At 33.6% G+C, this 25039-nt stretch overlaps 1 protein-coding gene across 2 annotated transcripts in view; it reads right to left on the bottom strand.

The window, feature by feature from the left end:
- Positions 1-25039, bottom strand: part of LOC125062465 — a 79084-nt gene that overhangs the window by 8846 nt on the left and 45199 nt on the right. The window contains exons 3-12 of one of the 2 annotated variants that reach the window (XM_047668429.1): positions 24381-24446; positions 20692-20828; positions 18415-18605; positions 18002-18130; positions 16600-16720; positions 8855-9133; positions 6524-6722; positions 4389-4517; positions 3467-3701; positions 206-388 (exon numbers count right to left, since the gene is read on the bottom strand). In XM_047668429.1, coding sequence (XP_047524385.1) covers positions 206-388; positions 3467-3701; positions 4389-4517; positions 6524-6722; positions 8855-9133; positions 16600-16720; positions 18002-18130; positions 18415-18605; positions 20692-20828; positions 24381-24446 — 1669 coding nt within the window. The remainder of the gene's footprint in view (positions 1-205; positions 389-3466; positions 3702-4388; positions 4518-6523; positions 6723-8854; positions 9134-16599; positions 16721-18001; positions 18131-18414; positions 18606-20691; positions 20829-24380; positions 24447-25039) is intronic. The other variant, XM_047668430.1, reaches the window with a different exon arrangement.

The raw sequence follows: 25039 nt of genomic DNA, 5'->3' as shown, positions 1-25039 counted from the left end.
AATTAAAACCCAGAATTTGACAATTCAATATATCAACCGACAATTTTAGTTTGATTACTCTAATCTTTTTAAATTTAATGTTTACGCACAGATAACTATAATACTTGCATAATACTTTAATGCGTAGCCCATTGCTTGATATTGGACTGTCTATCAAAAGTTCTTAAGTCCTAAAATTATGATTGTTAGGTTATCATGAACTTACCCAATATTAGCGTAAAGCGAGCAATTATTTCTGTACATATTGTCTTGCTGTTGACGATGCTGTTGGTAATGTGTGTACGAGGCCATGCTTTGAGCGTGTGCGTAGCATGCGTCTGTGTGTTGCTGTGGAACTGGAGTAGAGTTGCACTGACGGGCTGTGACATAATCTGAAGATTTTGTAGACCTGAAATGTGTATAAGTATAGTTTTCATTCTCTCTCTCTCTCTCTCTCTCTCTCTCTCTCTCTCTCTCTCTTTATCTCAGGGGAGACTCCAAGGGGTTCAGACAACTCACGAACAAATAATGGCTCCTGTCGTGTTTCTGAGATTGGACGCGTTTGCTCCTTGCTTTCTTTTACGATCTCTCCTCTCAGCAGATTTCAATAATGCTACAGGTCCGTTTCACAATATTGTTTCTTAATACTATCTAATATCGAATTTAATCTATGACTATAATTCAAATATATGACGATGATGAATGTTTATATTGATAAAATATGATAATGATGATGTCATAACACCTACGCAAGTGAGGGGCTAACGCACTTGAGGTTAAATACTGAGGGTTCTGTTTGCGGCAAAATCATTGTTTTTGGTTAGTTGGCCCAGCTTGATTACGTACTTTTATAAATATTAAAGCTACAGATGTAGAAATTTCAAAACAACAATAATACAGATTTTTGACGTGATAACGTCTTTAAAATCGTTTTAGTCGGGTGACATGTTCAGAAACTTGTGTCACACCAAAACCTCACGAGCGCGATCGCAGGTATAACTAGAGAGAGACGGACCGATCTCCCGTCTCATCTCGAGCGCTGCCAGTCATTCCGTGAATGTATGAAGAAAAATGTATATCATAGTCGAATAAGTAAACTTGTCATTTTACACCCGAAATTTATCATCAAAAGTGTGAATAAAACGATAGATGTAATTTAAAATTTGAAAAAATTGTTATCTTCATTAATTCCTTACTTCCCAAAAACTTATATCACCAATAAGACGTTATCACGTAAACATCTCGATCGTAAACCTACTTTACAAACAACCAATATTTAGCTTTTTTAAAGCTTTTATTCTATTGTAATGTAGCTTATTTAAGCTAATTAACAGTTATAATCTTCTTATATTATCAATACTAAAGAACGTATTTAAATAAATATTACGAGTGGACAATATTTATCCTCAATATTCGTGGAATATAAAGTAATAAAAAGGATATTTATTGGTGGTCAAATATTTATGCATGAGTTCAGAAACTGTGTAAACTAAGAAAAATATATCAAGCTATTTACGAGTATATACAAAAAATGCGTGCGTACAAAGTACACATGTCAGAAGTGAAACTTCTATGGCAAACTATTTTTTTATTTCTTGTTCATATTTATACAAATCTAAAACTTTAGATTTCCGAGTTTTAGAGGGAGGGAAAAATGAAGATATGTCAGTAATTTCATGAATTTGATTGTCATTATAATATTAAAAGTGTTGAAAATTAATACAAATTATAAATTTAATTTTTTAAATTTCTCTCTTCGATAGTAAAAACGCTTGGCATTTTCGCTCGCTCTCTCCCTTTTCTTTGACAAAAACGCTGCACATCTTCGTGCTGCTAATATTATTATTTTTGCATTTCATCCGTAAAAAATTTACCCTCATGCGCCTAAAGAAGTTTCACTTCAAATACCAAGGCCCATTGTAACTTTGAGTATTGCAATTCACTAATAGAAATGAATATAATATTAATTTTGTATTCATTGTATTATTTCCATAATTATATAATATAATACTATTACGCGGTACAAAGTTCGCCAGATCAGTATAACATAAACGTCTAGTATGTTTATTATATTTAAAGTCCACTCACATATATATTTTAAGAAGTGTTGTACAAACCTAAGACTAATGTTATAAAAGAAAGATTAATATTTCGAACAATATCTACGATAAATAACGAAGCACTGCAAATTGTTATAGAAGATTAGGGATCCAATCAGAATTCTCGTTAGTACGAGTATACGGGTACGTTGTAATACGTGAATGCAAACGCCAACCAATTAACTCGGCATTAACACGTTCAATACACGGGGGAATTAATTATAGATCGCGGATGGCAACAGTGACAGAAGAATTAGTGGAACTTAAAAACTAAACCCAAATAAAAATCGAACAAGATAGGTTCAGTTTTCAAAATTTGGTACTAAGGGTCTGTTTCACAATGTATGGATAAAGTACCAAATAGCAACACATACATTATTTGTAAGATAAATTGTGCTATTTGACACTTCATCGGACTCATAGCTTATGATGGACTTTATGTGACCAATAGCGCTATCTGACAGTCGTGAAACGCAACATTTGGAACTTATGTAGAACTTATCCGTACATTGTGAAACAGACCCTAAATAGAGAAATCATAATTGACTTGAGAGGCAGAGGCGTCAATATTTTTTTTATCCGTCAGCAAAAACATTTGCCCGCGTTCCATTATTACTGAATATTCAAATTGAATTTACTAGAGAATAACATAAGACGCTAAAGAGCTTTAAGAGCACTAAGCTACGACTAAAACCAATTAAACTTTTACTTAACTCTACGAACTTTCAATAAATATAAGCCTTTAACGACTATAACATAAATAAAGCCGTTTCAGTGATCCTCTGAACTTATTTTTTATTTAATTTGGTGACAATGACCAGACTTGAACCGTCTAGACACTACAACTAAAATAATCTTAGCTGAAAGTATTTGGATTTTTATTTAATACGAATTGATAGTTTTTAAAGTCCTTTTTATTTTGTGGTATAAAGCCATGAACTTTCGATACTGATGGATTTAATTTTATAATGTTACTTTGTTGGTTTCGTCTTGATGTTATGTTATGTTTTTTTTAGCCGTTTTTACATTTCTCTCTCCCTAAAACCAAAGGAATAAATTTAAAATTTTAATGAATTTGTGCAACTCAACGGAACACATTTTGGGATTAAATTTTATTTAGATAGATCTGCTTTCTTTAAACAATAAAATAATATTGATATGGAGTAAATATTGTTCTTGCGATACTGACTTATAGTTTTAGGCTAGTGGCCAATATATGAATAACAATTATTTGATTATACTATATATTATAGCTTTATTACGTAATTTTTTGTATCATTTTTAAAGCTTATTTACGTTTATTCATTTCACGTGCCTTTTTTTCTATTGTCATCCTGAGCGTACGTTTAGAATTGAATCATAGACAACAGCATGTGATGGGTACTTACCAATTTGTATTAACACTAGCTCTGCTTTGCGGTCGCGAGTTGAGATTTGCTTCAGAGTAATATGGCCAAGCGTAATTCGCACTTGTAGTGCGTTGACAGGCGTGAGTCGGCATTTGCATTGGAGTCGAGCTTGGTGTAGGCTGCAATTCATTCTGCATCTGCTGCAAAATATCATCCGAAGCGCCTAACTGCTGCTTTACTGCTATGCCTCTTACAGCTGGCCGACGATGGAAACCTAAGAAGTATATTTTATTACCAACTTGCTTAGGATAGTTATTGTTAGCTTTCTTTACTCTTGTCTCTCTATCTTCTTTGAAACCATATTAAAACACGTTCTTTAAGTTCAAACCTACAAATGGCGATATTCGTAATAATAGCTAGAGATGGTATCACTTTATCATGGGATCATATTTAAAAATTTGGCAATCGTGTGAAGTATATATATATATATATATACACACATACTGTATTATAGTGTATTTGTACTTCGTTGCCGCGAACTACTTTAATATTCTTCTGCGATTTTTTCAACGTTGCATCTTGTAGTTAATAAATAAATCAATGGCGCTACAACTTTTTTAAGTCTGGGCCTCATATTTCTGTATCTGTTTCATGATCATTTGGTAATCTAATAGGCAAGTAGGTAATCAGCCTTCTATGCCTGACGCACGCCGTTGATTTTTTGGGTCTAAGGCAAGCCGGTTTCCTCTCGATGCTTTCCTTCACCGTTCGAGCGAATTTTAAATGCGCACATAGAAAGAAAGTCCATTGGTGCACAGCAGGGGATCGAACCTACGACCTCAGGGATGAGAGTCGCATGCTGAAGCCACTAGGCCAACACTGCATCATGTAGTTAAAAAGTAGAAAATACATTGGCAATGAACCTAGTCTTAAATTACAATGTGTAAGCGGAATAACTTACCATAATCATCATGCTCATCATCACTGCTGACCGGCTGCGAATCTTGGCCGTATCGTTGGCGTAATCTCTCTGTCCTAGGAGCTGATGCCCTGGCGAACGCTGCCAAGCTATCATCATTCTCTGTAGCACCTATGAAAAGGTGTAATTGAATTTTAAATGAAAAAAAAATTTACAATTGAATATACATGCCCACGCATTGTAATTAAATGAAATTTTAAATCCATACGTTATTTTATCTAACGTTTCTAAACCTGATTGAGTGTTTGTTATTTAAATTAATATTTTATTACAAAGTTTTTTTTTTATATTGTTAAAAAGATTTTGGATCGATCTAATTACACATATCTAATAAATTTATTATTGGAAGTTCAAAAGTTCGCTACATATTTGGTAAATTATAGCTACGAATCACACTGTCAAATTAAACACCTGGCGAGAGTCTAATCCTGAATCCTAATTTAATTTTTATTAAAAATTCCGTCTACTAAACTATTTTTATTTCTAAATATAAAAATGCTTCTTTTTTTTCTTTATATTTTTTCACATAGCATCGTGTTAGTATAAAGACGGTTAACACTTGATATTTCATTATATGTTTTGCCAGGGCGCAATTTTTATTTTTTCTTATTAACTTTCAAAAATAATGAAACAAAAATTGATTGTTACTCGAGAAATAAATTTTTACTGTCTTGTTTTAGATTATGTGCGATTATGTATGAATGTTTGAACTAAAAACTAAATGAAAACAGTCATATAAATTATAATGCTGTAAATTGTTATTGTGGAGTGAAACAAAGACAGGCCAGGGCCGATGAGGCTGGTTTTCCACGCTGGATGCACTGGTGGGGCCGAGGGCCGATGTAAAAGTCGAAAGTCTTATGGGACTTTAAGTCAAGTCAGTATAAGGTTATTAAAAACTTTAATGACGTTGTGGTTTATGACATTTTCCTTGTAATGTAAAGGGAGGGCAAAACTTGCTGAGTTTCTTGCCCGTTCTTCTCAGAACAAGGCCTCCTGGTAGTTTTGCGAATGGATGGCGTAGTCCTGCTCTTTCGTGAATTTTGTAAGCGTTGTTGACATTCATAAGCATGCTCTAAGAAGCATCTAAATTGAATAAACGTATTTTGATTTGATTTGTTTGATTTGATTTATATTGCTTTTCGTATATAGAAATGATGAGATTAAAATATATATTATGTATATGAGATATATACATTTTCAAACAAAAGTCGATAGGTCGACCTGGCGTAGGTTTCAAAAAATATATGTATAAAATAAAAAAACAGAATTTTCTTAATTTAAAATTAATCAATGTTATGTATTTATCATTATTATTTTAATGACATTTCCTTATCTATTTTAGGTAAATAAACCTAGTTTGTTGATAACAACAAGTTGACAAACTCTATTTAACGTCCTAAATTATATCATATCTATATATCTATGTATTGATAGCTATTGTATATATACACACTACCTATCACTACCTATGTAACTCAACAATATTTATTGTTGAAATCTAATGTATTATTACGAAACGATAATAAATATCATTGTAAAGAAACGTATAATCCTATAAATGCGAAATAAAATGAGTAAAACACCTTTCAATTCACGCCATGTTATCATAAATTAATAAAATAAAATAAACAGGGGAACTTTATAATTACATCTCCGTCGGTTTGCGGAGAAATTTAATACCAGTATTTACCGCAGTACGCGAGATATTTCCGCGAACTATGCTTTTTCAGTTCAAATAATACAGAGCTTCCGCGAAATATTCAAAAGTAATTTACTATATTAATATTTAACAATCATATTTGAACATTTTATTGGTAGTTAAAGGTATTCATATAAAAGCAACGAATAATTGTGAAATGAGAAATATTTTTTGAAATATGCTTTATATTAATACTCGCCGCAATCATTCGGTTGCATAATATAACCTCTGTCGATGAATAAAATAAATATAACCTAGATATAGGAAATGTACTACATAACATATTCCCATACTCACCAAATATTAAAATGAAAAGGGCGTAATCATTTAAGTTTACTATACATTTTATGTTTTTTTTGGTTTATTATCAAATGAACTATTTCTCAATATATTGCTATTTATAAAGAGGCAGTACATTTACCAGGTGTGCCCGCGATGACATCTGGTGCTGGAGCATCATTGATCTCACGCAGGTCCACCTCAGTGTTTGCGGAAGCAGTAGTGCGATCTCCTGGTGCCACGTAGTAGAATCCTTCGTGATGACCTGTATTTCCCACACAGGCCGTAAGAGGAGCAAGCGTTGACAGGAATTGCCTACGCGGTTCCGGTCGAGGCTAAAGGAGAAAACAGATCGAAAGTCAAAAAGTCAAAATCATTTAATCAATGTACACTTATGAACGTCAAATGACAAGAAATGTATATGAAATGCTTCTAACTTTACATTTAGTGTCAGTTCTCAAATCAAGGGCGTAAAACGGAAGAGAAGAACTGGCAATAAACGCTCCGCCACTCTTTTTTTTAATCGCCATGTTTTTTTTACACAACGTTTGTAAGGAGCTGCAACCATTACACCATGTTCTACATGATATCATAAGTAAATAATAATGATATCATAAATTAAAAACAAAGACTTGTCCTCTATCAGCAGGAGGCATGGTGAAATAGGAGCACGCACTTACATTCTCGTGGGAACAAAACACAGATCTTTCTAATTAAACCGAATTTGCTTAAGGTCAATTTGATGGACTTTTCTATTCAACGGTTACATATTCAAAAGAGATTTCTTTTACTTACTTAACTCGTATTTGGCATAACTTTAGATATGAAAAGAGTTTATCTTTTGTAGAGGGCGCTACAATCTCTGATGATTAAGAATAATTTTGACGGATGTAAAGGCCGATTTACATTATCTTAGTGTTTAGGAGAGTATTTTAGTACAACTTGAAAGGCAAGTTTTTTAGTGCTTTAGTGCGTTGCGAGTGAACGTTTACAATATTTCTTCCAGTAGAGTATCATTACAGCGCCACAATGAACGCGCAACGACGTCGGCAAATACGCTCTATTCTACGCAAAATACTAACTGTAGTTATGGAACAAATAGAAGACGAGATTTTATTCGAAATAAATAAACTAAATATAAATAATAAATAAAATAGCTTCTCTTAAGGCAGTGTATGCTGAATGCCTAGCCTGTTTGTTTTTGTATAAATAGTTTTTAACGTTCCACAAACATTCGTGAACAACATATTCAGACACAAATTTGATAGTTGTATCTTCCGACCATTTAGCCATCTTTAAAAATCAAAAAACACGTACGCGTTTCACGGCACTTATGCACTCTCCTAAAGATTTTACTAAATTACGTGTTTACACACAACGAGGGAAGAACTCGGGGGGTGCGCGGGCGCGGGAGGGGTATCACTTGAAACAAAAATAAAAAGCGATTCTATTTTGATTCAACTTGAAAGTCAAGTAGAACCGTACTAAAGCAAGTAGCGTTTACATGTTTCAACTAAAGTACTATCCTAAAGCACTCTCCTAAACACTAAGATAATGTAAATCGGCCTTTACAGCGAGCACCAATTTAAAGTGGCGTGAAATGGCAAAGGGTTCACCGCGGACCATTCTTGCAACCTATATAGCTAGCGATTCAGGCCTCTTTTCACTTTGATTAGTGATTAGTGCAGGTATGTAGTGCAAATTAGTAAAGGTAAATAGTAAATTCAGTTTTCTGTAGTAGCTGTCAATCAGCATGTATGGACGAACATCGAGAAGCGCGCTTGCAATTGGAAGAAGAACTGAAAGAAGTATTAAACGCGGAAGAAGTTTTGGAAGCTGAACTTGCAAGACCAAGAAAAGTATGGGTTCGAAAATTGATTAATATTAGACCCATTCATGGCGCAAGCTACCAACTCTTTAAGGAATTGGCTGCTACGACGGAATATTACTTTGCTTTCAGGTGACCGAAGAGTACTGCTGACTGTCCTGACGTGTTGGCAGGCACGCTGCGAGTGAGGGGGAAGGGAGGGCGCTCGCAGTTCACTCGCAAAAAAATAGAACACGCTTCTAAACACTTTACTACGCAGAAAACTAATCACCTGCGCTAATCAATCGCAGTACACACTTGTTTTCTCCTGATCACTAATTACCTGCACTAATCAATAATCAAAGTGAAGACAGGCCTTGACAAAACGTTTAGTCATAATTTAACAAATCGGCTTCTATATACCTTGAAGATATGAATAGAGACAGTAAAATAATAAGCTGAAATGTTATAGTCGTATTATTCTGTAGTATGGAAACTCAGTTTATTCCTTCCTTCCTCCAGTTGCGTTAATAAGTTGTTCAATTTGTTAGTGAATACACATGTATTACATTAGATTGAATACATTATATATTATTATTAATATATACTAGTCAGCCAAGAATATACACATAATTTAGATCATATTTTATAAAGATATACCTTGTGTGGTTCTTGATGAACGTCTCCCAAATCTGGCGGTCGGTGACGCGTGGGCGGAGCCGACAAAGTCGACGAGGAAGAACTGGATGAACCGCTGCCGAACGCTTTCTCATTGCTCTTGTCGACACCGTTGAACGACTTGTCGCTGGATTTGTCACTGCTGCTTGAGAATTTGTCGACACTGGCTCCAGCTGGTGATGATCGTTGTTCCTCCGCTTCATCTTCGACATCGCAAGTTAGCAATCGTATCCTTTCAGAGAGTGACGTCCCTTCTTGCTGCTAATGATAAAACAAACGATAGAATCATACGAAATTGTCTACCTAAGATGTTATTACTTATTTATTCACAAAAAAACCTACAGTATCCTTACCAATAACCAATAAGATAATCTCGAAAAAGTAAGTATAATAAAATACACAATATCGTTAATGAATTCACTCAGTGTAAATATAAAGATGTCGATAGTGCTGGAGACAGCATTCAGATACATAATTAATCGTCTTGGAAATCTTACAGCTCAAATCCATATAGAATTTTATATTTATTTTCCTCTTAGTTGAAATAAAATGCTATTGATTATGCATACAACTGATATATTTTGTCTTTTAGTTCTGTTACTTGTTATAGAAAAACTTCAAGCAGTTCCAAATTCGCGATAAGTATCATTTATTTAAGAAAATGGTATTTACATTTAAAAATAGATCGCGTAACACTGGTAATAAATAACTAGAGCAAAGCATTTTTAGAGCAGGTCGAGTTGGATTTACTCCCACGTGCTTTCCAATAGGTGTGTATCAAAGATAACATTTCAATGAGTTGCAATTCTACACCAGCAAAATCTATGTCAGTTTTATAAAGTAGTATTGAGTACAAAGACATTCGATGAATATACAGGCATCGTTGAAAAAGGTTACCAACATGGAGCTTTCTTCAATAAAAAACAAAACTAAGAAATGCATAATTATTTCTTCTCAACGTGATTCTATCTTAGTAAGTATTTTACTTTCATGTTGAGTCCTCGGTAATGACATAAGCTTATTACTTGAATCATTATTGTAGAAATACACCTTCTTCATCTTATCTTCCTTAAAGATTTTAGCAAATTTTTAAAATTAATAATGTATTTAATATTCAATTCTGGAAAAAGTCACAAATTTTAACAGTTTATTCGCGTGTAGCGAGCGGTAACGAGAGACATCTCTTATTACTTAAAATTTGAAGGCAAAAATATTTTCTTGAAATAATATACAATTTTAAATGTGCGAAACTTTTCGTTTAGCCCTACGATGAATATAATTATTAGATTTTTAGATTAAACTTCACCAACAATAAACATTATTTTCTTTATTGTATACCACTTCTTATTAAACTATCTACATGAATAAAAAAATTGAAAGGATTCCCTTCACTAATATATATATATATATATATATTTACGGATCATAAGTATACAGACTACGTCACATAATTAAATTTCATTTAATTAACTGATATCGACTTTTATACGTTCATAACGTACCCGATTTTTTTGACGAGTCCTTTGTGTAACATACACATGTCGATTTACGAGATCAAGAAATGTTACTTTCCTCAGAATGTACTTCATTCTACGAGACAGTATAAATTTCCCATAAAATTTGTGCACATCTAGGATTCTAACGTACTATCTTAATGGTCAATATATTAAAATTGGAATGTTAAATAAAAAAATAATAGATACATTTAGTTATTTGCTATTTAGGTAAGTTTGAGATATATTTGCTTTAACGTTTTCAATTTAGAAATTTTAAATAATAGCTCAGTGGTGGTATACGTATAAAATGAAGAATCGTTTATTAAACCTAAACATAACAATCAAACATTTAAACTTAACCTAGAGCTGGGGCGGCCGCAGAGTAGGCGAAAAATAATAAACGGCTCAAATATAAGAGTCTTTCCTCAACTTCGATTTTGCTCCGTTTGGAGTAGAGACTCTTGGGCCGTGGGGTTCAAGTGCACAGGCGCTAATGAAACATTTAAGTTGGCGCCAGGTAGATAGTACCGTTGACCCTATAGTTGGTGCTTTCCTCGCTCAACGAATAAGTATGGCAACACAGAGGGGAAATGCTGCCAGCGTTAAAGGTACACTGGCACAGGGACCAAACTTTTTAAATTTATTTTTATTCATTACTAGCTGGCCTGGCGAACATCGTACCGCCTAACAGTCGATTCTTTATTTTTTTAAATACATATTCTGCTACTCGTACATTATGTCAAAAAATAAAAATTTACCTTCCCGGAAGCCCTCCACTAACACTTGAACTTTATGATATGGTATTAAAGTTCAAATTGCCTTTTAAGTAACATAACGAATATTTTGTATGGGAATATAGAAAAGTGTTGTTTTAAACCTTTTAACCCAATTTTTTTAAGTTTTCTCTCCGTAAGAACCATCCTCGTAATTCAAGGAATATTATACAAAAAAAAAACAGACAAATCGGTCAAGCCGTTTTTATGTTATGTCGTGACAACGGAAAACGGGTTTCATTTTTATATATATAGATTTGTGTTATTACTATGTAATTTATGTAATTGGAAGTACTGTATTCATATAATTATTTAAAATATCTCACAACCTTGAGTAAAAATGGTACATTGTATAGAGACCATTTGATTCTAGAGGTTTTTACTGAGAATCGTTTGTCAAAGGACGGAACAACACTTATCTGCAAAGTGGCGCATTTATACATCCTTTCATCGGTGAAGCCCGAGTAAAGAACTAACTTTATTAGGTCAGGTTGTTAAAACTTTTTGCATGAGAATTTACTCATTAAATACACGTTAGTTTGGATCTAGTACTAGAAACTTCATTAGTTAAAAAATTTACCCAACAAAAAATAGCAATGACGACCTTTGCCCTCGAAATTATTTCTGTGTTTTTTTACTTAATACTTCTTCTGTGCATATCAGCCATTGATACCTAGGTCTCAGTGTAAGAGTTAACGAACTTTGACTACCGTGTGCCAGAATCCCCGTCACCGCCCATGGTTTCATCATAATATTTCCCCATGACAGAGAATAATCCAGTGCGGTTCGAACTCACAGCCATTTGGCTAACAAACCACACTGCTCAATTGACACAATGATACAATACTATTCTACAAACTATAAATATATATTTTTTTAAAGTAAAAAAAATACTGTTTTGATGTAATTAAGTAACACTCATGGTGGATGGACCGTATGATAAAGACACGGACTGCAAGAAGGCTCGATAGCTGCCGCAATGCCAACCTTTTAGGAATTTTCACACTCTTTAAGAAACCCAAGTCGGATGGGTTCGGAAATACATAGCTCCAGATACCGGTAGTGCGCAGCAAGATTTGTCTTATAAAGTTAGTAAAATTTACTAAAGCTTTGCTATTTTTATCAGAATATGTAATATAATTTTAAATGTCTTGTTCCCATTTCTGACATAACTTATGTGCGCATTTTTCTTGAGTTCATAAGTGACAGTACTGACTGTTTTATTTGTTACGACTTTTCTAGCTATGATATTTTATAACTGGTTGGTAATATGTTTATAATATAGATATAGTCTAGTGGTTGCCTGGAAGAGATCGCAAAGCGATAAGGCTGCCAGTTGCCATCCAATTTATTTAATGATGTCAATTGTATAATATATCCCTACATACAACGAAGTGTGAATAAATAAATAAAAATAGTAGATAGAATAGTTTAATTTTAATTTTCTACTGCCCATGCTTTAGAAGACCTTTTAAGTAATTTTTAAGGTGCTATTAATTAATTAAGGAGAGAATTTGACGGAGCTGTTTCAGTTTGTTACAACAAGATCTTGACGGATTGTTGATTCGCTGACATGACTTAAACATGGCTACACCATTTTGACCCAGAAAAGGAAAAAACAATTCCTGAAGAGGGCGTCCTTAAACTCGGAATAAATTTAAGACATTTTCATCCCCCAGTACGATCATAGCCTGTTTTTTCTGAGACAACTAAGAGGTTGTAATGATCGATTACCCTTAACATAGAAGCACTATTATGGGGACTTTGCACGCAGGATAAATAAGAAAGTTGTGTGAGGAAATACGCAAGCAACAGCCTGGCAAATACACTAAAGTTTTTGTTTCAAGATAACGCCCACGCGCAAAACTTCAGAGTTGCGATTGCTGCCATTCAAGAAGCAGGCTTCAAATTTATGGAACATTCTCCACACTCCCACACTCACCTAGCTCCTAGTGATTTCTATCTATTTACACGTTTTAAGGGACATCTGGGGCCATCGATTTGAAAATAGCAGGCAGCAGTGTCGCCGCGATATATGACTTTAAGGGATCAGGAAAAAAATTACAATAGGAATTTTAGCTTTAGAAAAAAGATATACAAAGCGTACAAACATTTATATTGAACAGTCCTGGTAATGGAATAAAATGAACGTCCATTTTAAAGAGACCACAAACCCGTGTAAAATAAATATCAAAAGCCCGAAGGTGCGAAACTGGCAATATAAGCGGATTCTCTCTATAGCTGTTCCACCAACATGTATTTATTCGGAAACGTACACAGTTATCCTTTTCCAATAAAGTGTACAATAAGCAAAGTACTGTGGTATTAAAAGGAAAGTGTATTTATATTTTGTCATCCTTTGTGGATTATTATTCATGAAAATATTACTTCTCCGTGGTTATTACACGCATTTATCCTGGAAATAACTTTATTAGTAATGTCTATCGTAACAAAATGATGTTCGGATTAATTAAAAATGAGTAAATTAACATTTTAATTTTGTACAAAGCCTCCGATTTTCGATAAATTCATTAAAAATTTCGTAATTTCATTTCATTATACGAAATATTTTAATTAAAATAGCAATATGTTATTATGATGAATGAAAAGGTATTTTAATGAAAACGAGCTTTGGGAATTTTTTGTAATATTGGTCAACAGTAAAAAGTCTCCATAGCTTACTGGTGACGTTCATTTTAAGTTTAAGTTTCACAGAAGAACTAACTATTGTCTCGGCTAAGAAGCCATTGTAGGCTGATCATCTAGTTTTTTCTTTGTGACAATAAATATACAGAAAACAAGTTCAACCCCATAGTGGGTATTGAGGTCTTATTATACCATCTTTGGCGGGAAATTTTGTCTTACTATATTTAAAAAAAATATGTTTAATTCATATTTCATGAACAGTACATAATATTTAATTTTAATGACATTTTTCATTGAAAGCTTATTGATATCATATAAAATATTGTCATATTATGTGTTCAATAAAAAGTGATAATGGTAGAAATATGTAGAAATCTTTAGGATCTAGATCCGGTGACCTCCATATTCATAATTCATATCTTCCATCAATTCGAGCCCAGCTTCGTGAATAGCAGCCATCACAACTCTGGACTTTAGAGTTAGCCGGGCTGTTGATTGCGTATTTCCTCACGTAACATTATTATTTGTCTTGCGTTCAAAGTCCCCGTAATAGTGGCTCCATGATTAAGGGTTTCGATTACCAAGAGGTGGCTATCTGATTACACTATGGACGCTTCCTACAGAAATCATCATTTCTTCTACTATAAAACAATAAAAAAAAACGTGTGGCACTCGGGGACTGCCGCGGTAAATCTATTGCATAGCATTTTTTATAAACTTATGCAATATAATTATTTATTTATTTTATGCAGTATTTTTTTTCTTTGATATTAATTCAAGATTTTTCTTAGATACTAATTCAATCCACCACTCTACCAGACTCAGACTAACACGCCTATCCGATCACGCTAAACCGATGTGAGACGCAGTATGCGTTCTGTCCCGCTCTAACGCGTATTGGCCGCACCTATATTACGTCATCGTGTGTTAGGTTTATTTCGTTACGGAATTTAATGATTCGGTCGCCGCGCTCAAAGCCCGCGATAAAATCTATGCAATAGCTTAAAATTGTTTAAATCATTTGTTCAGTCACTACCGCCCCACTATGTAGGGCTTTCCGTGCGGCGTCAGCGTTAATGGAAGTTCTTCCTGGAAAGAATCTATCAACGCGCAACCGTAGAATATGGAGGAGCATAAAACCCTAATTTTACTCTCAAGCCTTGATTTACCAGCTCCAAAGTAAAATTGTTCAAGCAGAATTTTTTGTAACCGCGCGATCTTAAATTTTATCCATTTTTAAGAACACGTTCCAACACGACACGGACAAAGTTTTTTTTATAATTCAAAAGAAATAACTTCTCTTTATAGGACCCGATTAAACAAAAAAAAACACACTTAGAAACCGAAACAAAGTAAAATAAATTAGAATAAAGTTAAATTGTTTATATAAAGGATCATAATAAAAACCTATTATCTCGGAATATTAGTATTTATCAACGGCACTTAATGCAATGAAAAAGTTTTGTCAAATAATCTCAAATTTTATGACATGATAAGAAATTAAGTTTATAATGAGAATTTCGTGCTATAAAAGACTTAATTTTCTATGACGAAAGAGCGGATCACTTTAAATAAAGTTTAATAGACACTTGCAAGACTTCCAATATTTCAAGTGCGTTGCCGGACTTTTAAGAGATGATCTTGTCTTAATAATCTAAATGTTAGATTCCTCAAAAGATAGTACAAAAACGTTTAATTTTTTTCTATCATGAGATCTAGATTTAATCGAAGATTTTTTATTGTATATACTCTAAATGGACGTGTCCGCTGTCTTGAACAGCTTCAAGTATTAGACAAAGAAATATCGCAACGTGTTTTTTCTCGTAGTTAACAGTAGTAACTTAGTGTTATTATTCGAAATACAATTATTATTAGAAACACCATCGAATGACAGGTACGAACGAATGATAATTTGTAGATGCAGATTAATAAAATATTATTTTGCTTACTATATTGCTAAAGTTAACAGCGGATTTATGTCAGTCAAATGTCGGAGACACGAAACAACATAGTTTGAAATTATGTCAACTAAAAGCTATTTTATTCCACGTTATAATTAATGTGTTTATATGATAGAGAAATTTGTATTTATATTGTTCAAGACTACGTTTAGGTCGAGTGAATTAATTACCCATTATATTATATAGTGCGAATAATAAGCTACGTAGGCGATTTTCCACGAATCTTTTCTCTATTCATATCGCGTTCATAAAGTAAAACATTGTTCGTTTTATGAATTGCTTGTAGCAACGGAAACAATATTGATATGATATAATACAGTATTTCCACACAAATATTGGTTTAAATATTTGCCATTCAGCTAGCGTATATAGAAATACAGCCCAAAACATTTTATTCCGTTTCACTACGGAGAATCAAAGCTAACCGTGTATTTCGAATTTAATTTTCATGAATTTCTCGTCACACGTATGTTTTGTTTACTCTTTTTAATGTTAAAAGATAAATTCATGCTAACTGTTACAAAATATTGCTGTTAATGATTTTAATACGCTTTTGAAAATACATTATATGAATCTTTTCACTGACATGACTGAATTACGACTCGTATTTAACTTAAAACTGCAAATTGAAGTTAAAAACTGAGAGTCTAGGATGGCTATACATATATGCTCATCATTTGCGTCGTTAATCAGTTATTTTATATAATATAACTGTAACAGAACTTATTTTTTTATTTAGTAGCAATAAAGGCATGTTAAAACAGTATCGTATTGTCACCAACAAATTGTATACAGTTTCAACGCAATATCTAAGTAATTTTTTATGGCGCCGGCATACCGCTTAAATTTACCTTTGGCTGTTGCTTTTTCCTCGTTTCAGTTCGGAGAAGTGAACACCTGATAGCATTTCTTTCAGCTACTCGTCGTACAGCGGCATCTTCCGCCTTCGGTCTTACGCCAGCGTCCCAAGCTCTGTAAAGAAATACAGATACTCTTACAAAGAAAAATAACTAAGAAAATGTTCATAATTTAAGTATAAATCTTCGTTATAGTTCTCATATGCTATCAGTAGGGCAATTCACATGCGTTAAATAGCAGCAATTGCAGCGAAGTCTCGTGAGAAATATGAGATTTAGTATTCACTTAAAATATGTAATGCTTAATGCTTAAAAATATATCATAGAATTAAATTGAATAGGCAGTCTAAGCGGTATGAAATATACTTTACAACCTTTCCTCAACCCTACCAAACATACATAAACGTACGTATTATACGCTAAATAGTAAACTAAATTATGTAATTTCACTTTAAATAAAAATCTTTGATAACAAGTGATTTTAAATTTTAAATTTAAATAAAAAAGTTATTTTTTTATAATAATAATAATAATAATAATAGTAATAATTTATTTATTGCAAGAATATGTTACAAAATGTTACGGTGATACAATCGTAAGTCGTTCGCATATTCTGCCACACACGATGGCGCGCAAATTTGTCTTATAGTACAATACCGATGTGACTATTTTTACTCTTAATTATAAACGAACTGTTTTTCAGACGGAAATAGTCCTATCAATACTTTGATAACATTTAAAAACATATGCGGGAATATAGAAATCTCTAGCGAATATTTCTTAAATATATTAATACTGATCTAAAAACTGTAAATAATACCAATTAAAATTTATACAATTTATACACAACTTGTTTAGCTTCCCTCACTAAACACTGGCACATAAATTATCGTTTCATTTTATACTCAAATTGTTAGCTGTTTGTATAATAAAACAAATAATCGAGAGCGCTTTTAAAACATTAAGTATTGAATGTAATTCGAAACAAATTAACATTGCTATCATACAGAACTGCTTCATTTATATAAGCCTATTACATGATTTAAAATAACGAATGTTTTTTAATTGATTTTGAACAGAATATTTTTTATTTACTGTATTCTACTATAAATTACTATTTTTTTTTTAATTACTAAGAGAAGATATGTATTTTGATTGTTACAAACAAATAAACCCAAATACTGAAATACTATTAGACGAATTTAGAAAATGCTACATTATCCCTGACGATATATTTATTTCAAAGATATAAAAAATGTTCAAGACACTTTACGTTCACGTTAATACGAGTAGCTAGTCATTGATGAATTGAAAAAGCGGCTGTAAAAATCAAGTCATTCTTAATTCGAAATCCAAAACAAAATAATTGAACTTATCTAATGATAAGCCAACTTACCGTAACGTTTCTGATGTGATTAACTGTGGTTCTATTGCGGGTGGTGGAGGTCGATTACTGGTAAACAGTTGTTGTACCGCAGAATTTGACTTCGACGCATTCGCTGTTAGTATGAGCGGAGTATCCAATCTGAAAACATCTTCTATTTCAGTACAATGTAAATATAACGAGAAACGGAACTATATTCTATAGTTCACTGGTGCTCTGTTAAAGCATTTTTGGCTTCAAAATAATGTTTTAATGTTCCTAGCAGAGTAGATTTAATTAAAAAATATTTGGTATAACGAAAAAAAATCTTAGAAATTCAATATTGATGTCCTAACAACAAAAGAAGACATTTTATAGAATACATCGTTTAGGACGTTGAAGTGACCTTAAATAAATTATCAAATCTGAGCATCTCTTAGACTCACCTATGCGTAGAGGGGATTTCCCTTTGTGTTTCCCTTTGTATTTCATCCAAGTTTTGTGTTTGCTGACCCGTAGTTGTGTTTTTATTTTTCTCCTCATCCTCCGCTTCTTTTGCTCGTTCAACGAATCGTACCGATCTGGGTGTGACAGACCCGTCTTCGTCGCTGGCTGTTGTTGACCGCTGATCGTCGTTCTATTAAAAGAAATCTCTTTAAATATAGGATACAAATAATGGTTCTACCATATAGACTGTATGTCAATGATAACGCATATAAGTTCAGTGGTTGTACGTGAGAGATTTGTTAATTTATCAGAAGGCGATGCCATATACATATGGCATCGCCTTCTGATAATGATGATAAATCTGATTAATGTACTAAGTCCTGATAGAGTGTATATTTATGGCGAAATTAATTAACCTGATTATATCTGTATCTTATTTGATACTTGCTTTTATCCAGCTGTTCCCTTTTTGCTGACATCTACTTAAGTTATTAAGACGCTTTTGGAAAGCTATAGTGTTATTAAGTTTACATGATGGTCTCAAGGTCAAGGTCTAAATACTCACTGAGCAACATTACTTAGAATAACACATAAAAAGGATGAGTAGCCTTCGGCGAACAAGAAAAGAAATTGGATTTAAAATAAATCCATCGTCTTATTCGTAGAATTCTAAGGATATTGAGAAATTTACTATGTCTCTCTATTAAGTTGAATACAGAATAAATTGTAAAAGAAAATGGCCCGCGATCCCAGCTTTGTAGCATTAAGTTATTCTCGGAGTCGTAAACAGTTCTATTGAAACGATGTTAACGATATTTGTTTCTTAAGACACTGGGATCACTACTTTGATCTTTGATTTTATTTATTCGTTTATTTATAGGTGTTACTACTTACAAGTTACTTTTAGTGAATGTTATACATTGAACTGAAATAGTTAATTAAGTTTAATTCGATACAAAATATAAATTAAATGGCTTGTTCTCAGCGTAAAACAATCGCTAGAACTCGGCCGAGTTGTGGCCAAACTCTTTAGATTTATTATCGTGTTATTTTTATATTTATATAGGTTTAAATATAACTAGAGTTATTAGTTTAGAGTGGGATAAAGGCCAAACACTCGAATAGACGCCATGCTTATGAGGTTGGCGGGTTCTTTCATGGGGTACATGTTACACGCAGTCGATCGCTGCAAGACTTACAAATTATGCTATCAACACAAATAAAAAAGCACTAAAATCTTTGCTCTTTCCTTTTTTGGAAAATTAATTAGGTGTATTTGTCGCAGCCAACTAGCTTAATATGCCTTTCAATTAACAGCCTAGCCTCGTAACTAAAGAGCACCGTTTAACTAAAGCCTGGAAGATATTTAGCCAGTTGATCAAACAGCGACGCAAATGACTTGTATCGATGACATTTCATTACTTGCCTCGCCTGTTGCCTGTTAATTTAAATTCAGTCCCACGTTCTACCACTCTCAAACTTGAAACGAAATTCTTCACACTGTCAATTTGGCGTCGGCAATCCGTAACTTCGATGAAACAACAAGTACACTGGAAGAGTGTAGTTACAATAATAATGTGAATTTAGCTGTGACTGCAATTTACTCAAGCAATTTAATTTTTAAAGAAATATATTTTCGTCAGATGTTTCATATCTTTATTCCACTCTATCGTACAAATGGCCTATGCATTAGCCAGCCGGTTTATTAAATGTTGTTACAAACGCTACGGCTGAAATTCTTTCAGGCCGCTAGTTAAACGGTGCTGTTTAGTTCAAAGGCTAGGCTGTTAATTAAACGGCTTATTAAGCTAGTTGGCTGCGACATATATATGGTAGCTACCATAAATAATAAAATAAATCAGTGGCGCTACAACCTCTTTAGATCTTGGCCTCAGATTTATAAATCTGTTTCATGATCATTTTTAAATCTAATAGGCTAGTAGGTGATCAGCCTCCAGTGCCTGACACAAGCCGTCGACTTTTTGGGTCTAAGACATGTCGGTTTCCTCACGATGTTTTCTTTCACCGTTCGAGCAAATGTTAAATGCGCACATAGAAAGAAAGTCCATTGGTGCACAGCCGGGGTTCGAACTTACGACCTCCGGTATGTGTGACTCTGAAGCCACTAGACCAACAATGTTTATGGTAGCTAGCATAGCTTAATTTTTATTTATCTCCATATTTATCGGCAAAATAGCAGGGATCGACATTACGCGAAGTAACATATAAAAGCATTGGAAATGTCCAGATCCTATTAAATTTAATCGAATCATTACCTGTTCACTGCCCTCCTTGTCATTGTCCAAGGATTTCCAGAGCCTCCCGCCCTTCAAAATTCCCGCACGTCGTTGTCGTAGCGGTGAACTCTCTAGCGACAATCGTCCTTCAGTATCAGCCGTGTCACTTTCTTCACCTAAACAACGTATAGCCACATTAAGTAATCATGTAAATGTGGTAGGCGACGTGCGACGTTTTTCCAGGTTTTTTAAATCGGCCAAATAATCTTATGCCAAATAAAACGGCCGACTTACGGCCAAAACCAATATGCAATATCAATCCAATTTTAGCTGTCATAGACTGACAATTCAATCCATTTCTAAAGAAAAGCATGCCAATATTCAATACATGGACTGAGATACCAATCTAATTATTCAACCAATCGTTCAGAGGGCGGATAAGAGATTGAAGATTGCCCTCTGTATGAAAATGAATGTTTACTCATGCCAACAACCTATCTGTCCATTTTGACAGTTGCTTCTATTGGCCAAATCAATCTCGGATTGCTATCGGTGAAACTCGTATGATTTGGGTTTGGGATTGCGACCTAACTTAATATTCATTGGGAAAATTTATTCTTCTTCGTCATCTTCCAGTTCTAGTGATAGTGATTTGGAAGTTTAAATGCAATTATCCGATTGGGATAGTAATTCTGAAGCTGGAAGAAGACAACGTACTTCTGTGAGAAGACATAAGAAGACAAGAATTTATTATATCCAGAGCCTGAATGACGCCGAATTCACATTTAGATTTAGGTTAACAAAAGAAGCTTTGGAGACACTTTTACACAAAGTGATGTCTATATATGACTTCTTGCAGGTTTCATCTTTTCATCAACTTTTGTAAAAAAAAATTAAATATTAGCTACAACTAAAAATATTTGTTACTATAGATACTACCTACTAACTCCACTTCAAAACCTCAAGACTCCAGCAGAACATCTTTATAACGAATCTCAAATACGAAGCAGAAATGTGGTGGAAAGGACATAATATGGTGTTTGGAAAAAATCGGTTCCCCAAAATCGGTTTGTCAAAAAAGGTTTTGCTTCAAGTATCTCGTGTACAAGCCGTGATAGTGGCATGTGCAGTGTTGCACAATATTGCTATTGATATGCGAGATGAACATTTTGAACTACTGCAACAAGTAGATGAACAAGCTGATGATATTGATCAAAGCGCAATTGACAACGTGGGAAATGCAAGTGTGCGAAGTAATATTATAAGTGATTATTTTGCTTTATTACTATAATATTTTATAAATTACAACATTTTTGAGATAAATTAAATAAAAATTCAATGCTTTTATTTAAATAAAAATACAAATTTTTAATACAATACATCCTCGCTCCAGGCACAAAATCTATTATTTTTCTAATTTATTTAACAATATATTTTTTTCTATGGCCCATAATTCTCTTTTATGCTCTCTTTCTTCCTCTTCAAATGCCCATTGCTTTCTCTTATTTAGAAGCTCTTCCTTTCAATTGACTTTCATTTCCTTCGACAGACAACAATATCATGTCTTTGACTTTTTCCTCGATAGGAGGTAAGAGGAGTAGCAGCACTAGGGCCACCTCCTGTACGATATGTTTCAGCATGTATCAAGGCAGACTTTTTTCTTGTAGCCCTCTTTAAGCTTTAGCACTGCGAAAGTTTACCCCACTTGTGCTATTAAACAGCGCCTCCAGCGTCTTTCAGCACCGCTCTTTCTCCTGCCAGGTGACTGAGTCACTCTTTTTATTTTCTAATATATTTTTATGGTCAGCAACAAGCGAAGTTAGAAGGTCAACTTCTTCCCGGCTGAAATTGACGCTTCTTTCACGTTTTTGCGTAGACATTTTTTTAAGTTAAAGAACCAACCTCGAATCACAAAAACAACATACACAAACTACTCAGAGAAAATTTATATTTGTAATAATATGTACTAAAATACTCAATAACCTAACAAACAAAAATACCATATGACAATGACAGCCCGTTTCATTACAAGTAATATTAAATGACCAACAAAAAGGTTAAGGTTCTATGTTTTTCTATAGAATTTTGTAACTTTATTTGTTCGTAACAAAAAAACAAACAAAACGTTGCATAGCTATTTGCTACTTTATCCATACATTGTGAAACAGACCCTAAGTCTTACTTATTTTATTTCGTTCCAAAAACAGCGAACTTTTGGTATGCTTGAACACAACATATTGCATTGAACGAAACGCGGTCGAGAGGCAAGGATCACGCAAAAGATTGCTGTCAATCTTTTGTCAAATAAACAATCGGATAGCAGAAATGTTTATTGGCATGCAGATTGGAGATCGGTCTTTAGATATGAATCAGTCCAAGATTGGTTATAATCATAGATTGATGATACATTATTAATTTTGGCCGTTAGAGCTGACTAAGCTTTGGTTTCCTAGAAAAGCGGTGCCGTTATCTAACGGCCGTAATGTAACGTTGGGTGAAGTTACCCATACGTTGTCTATAACAAACATCGGAGTAGGTTTTCTAGAGAACGTTGAGTGTAAACATAACGTCAAATAGCGGTGCTGTCATTTGCATGATGGCCGTCAAAGCGGTGATAAACATTATTTCAACGTTTTTCGCGTGTAGCGGTGCCCATATTTAATTAATACAATGAGTGGAAACGTGACTTGGACGAGCGAAAATGATTGTTTGGCCATTAGCTAACGGCACCGCTTTTCCAGGAAACCTAAGCTTAACAACCGTAAAATGACGGCCGTTAGTTAACGGCACCGCTTTTCTAGGAAACCTAAGCTTAAACAACGCTACATTGCGCTATTAACAGTTACAGTAAATATAACCTTTATAAAGGGTACAAGCTCCAATAATCATATATTTTTATTTATCTTTCATCCAATGATGATAAATAGATGAAAGAAGTTAAATATCGAGAGCGCATTATGCACAGAAGTACTTAATACAATCAGTCACCAACTTGCCTTGGAGTATTATCAATAGCTTCTCGTAAATTACGACTAGCGCTAATCTAATATCAATAAAGTAGTTTTATTAATACTGTAGAGTGTGATAATGAATTGGTATTTTAAAATTTAATAATTTATTTAATGTGGGTTTATTTAAAGGACTAAAAAATATATGGAAGAAATACTGAAATTGCAATGGGTAGACATGGAATGAGAATAAAGGTAAAATTGGCCAAAAATTATAACCGAGTGGTCCTAATAGGCAGAGATGCAATTAAAGACAAGTCGCGATGGGAGAATGACATAAGAAGGACTACAAGGTTAAGAATGGTTAAGAGTAGCGTGGATGTGATCAAATGGCGACATTTGTAAGAGCTTTTTGCCAAGTGGCATACTGTTAGTTGTGATAATAATATAAATATATCCATATTTTATTTATTTCATTAAATTCCATGACTCATATGAGATAATCAGCGTGATATTTTATTATTTATTTACGGTTCGCTGGAAATCAAAATTAGCACTTCCGCTAGGCTTTATGTCGTGTGCGTTAATCGACTAATTTAATAACCACTAAGTTAATAAGTACTCGCTAGGTACATCGAATTAATTTCAAATTTGTTCATAGCTTTCAGATCATAGCCACGCTGAGTGATACATACAGAACATATAATATTGTTCTCTCAATATATTTTTCAGTAGCTGCATTCACAAACTAGAACAATGTTAAAAAATATATGTACTCACTCGTTAGGGGCGCCGTTTGCACCTCGGGCTGAATCTCATCTATGCATATAATATCTGGAGCGCATTCTGAAACAACAGCTCTAAGTCAAAATCACACATGAAGTATTCGCATAAATTAAGCTTACAAGTTCTTGTATGTATTTTACCCGAGTGACGTGGGTAAAGACAAATAGACAGACAGAACTCTCGATACTCTTTGCTCCTACAGTTTTTTTTTCCAAAATCACTCCTAAATATCTAAGATATCTTATAAAAGTAATTCTGGAAATACATCTTTATTCACTACTGCGAAGGCTTGTAACTAGTAAATAAATAATAGAAGTTACTGCAAATATGTGAATAAAACATTTTACTTTAAAATCATGTCGTATCTTAATTAGCTTCATAAACACATGTTAGCAGGTTTCATCGCATTCAAGTTGTTCTATTAGAATTGGTTTTTGAAAACAACCCGAGATCTCGAAGATACCGGGATCTCGAGAGATTGTAATTCTTCATCCCACGAGATCTCGAATCAACGATCTAGACTGCATTCCCTACTCTAAGCATCACCACCATGTATTTCCTAACCAAATAAATAATGACCAAAGGAATTACCAGCCTTCAACTTACTTCAGTCGATGTGAGATTATAAAAAGAAGGGAGATTATTTTTCCCAA

The sequence above is a fragment of the Pieris napi genome, chromosome Z (assembly GCF_905475465.1).
Source record: "Pieris napi chromosome Z, ilPieNapi1.2, whole genome shotgun sequence".
Lineage (NCBI taxonomy): Eukaryota > Metazoa > Arthropoda > Insecta > Lepidoptera > Pieridae > Pieris > Pieris napi.
This window is presented reverse-complemented; position numbering and strand designations above follow the sequence as displayed.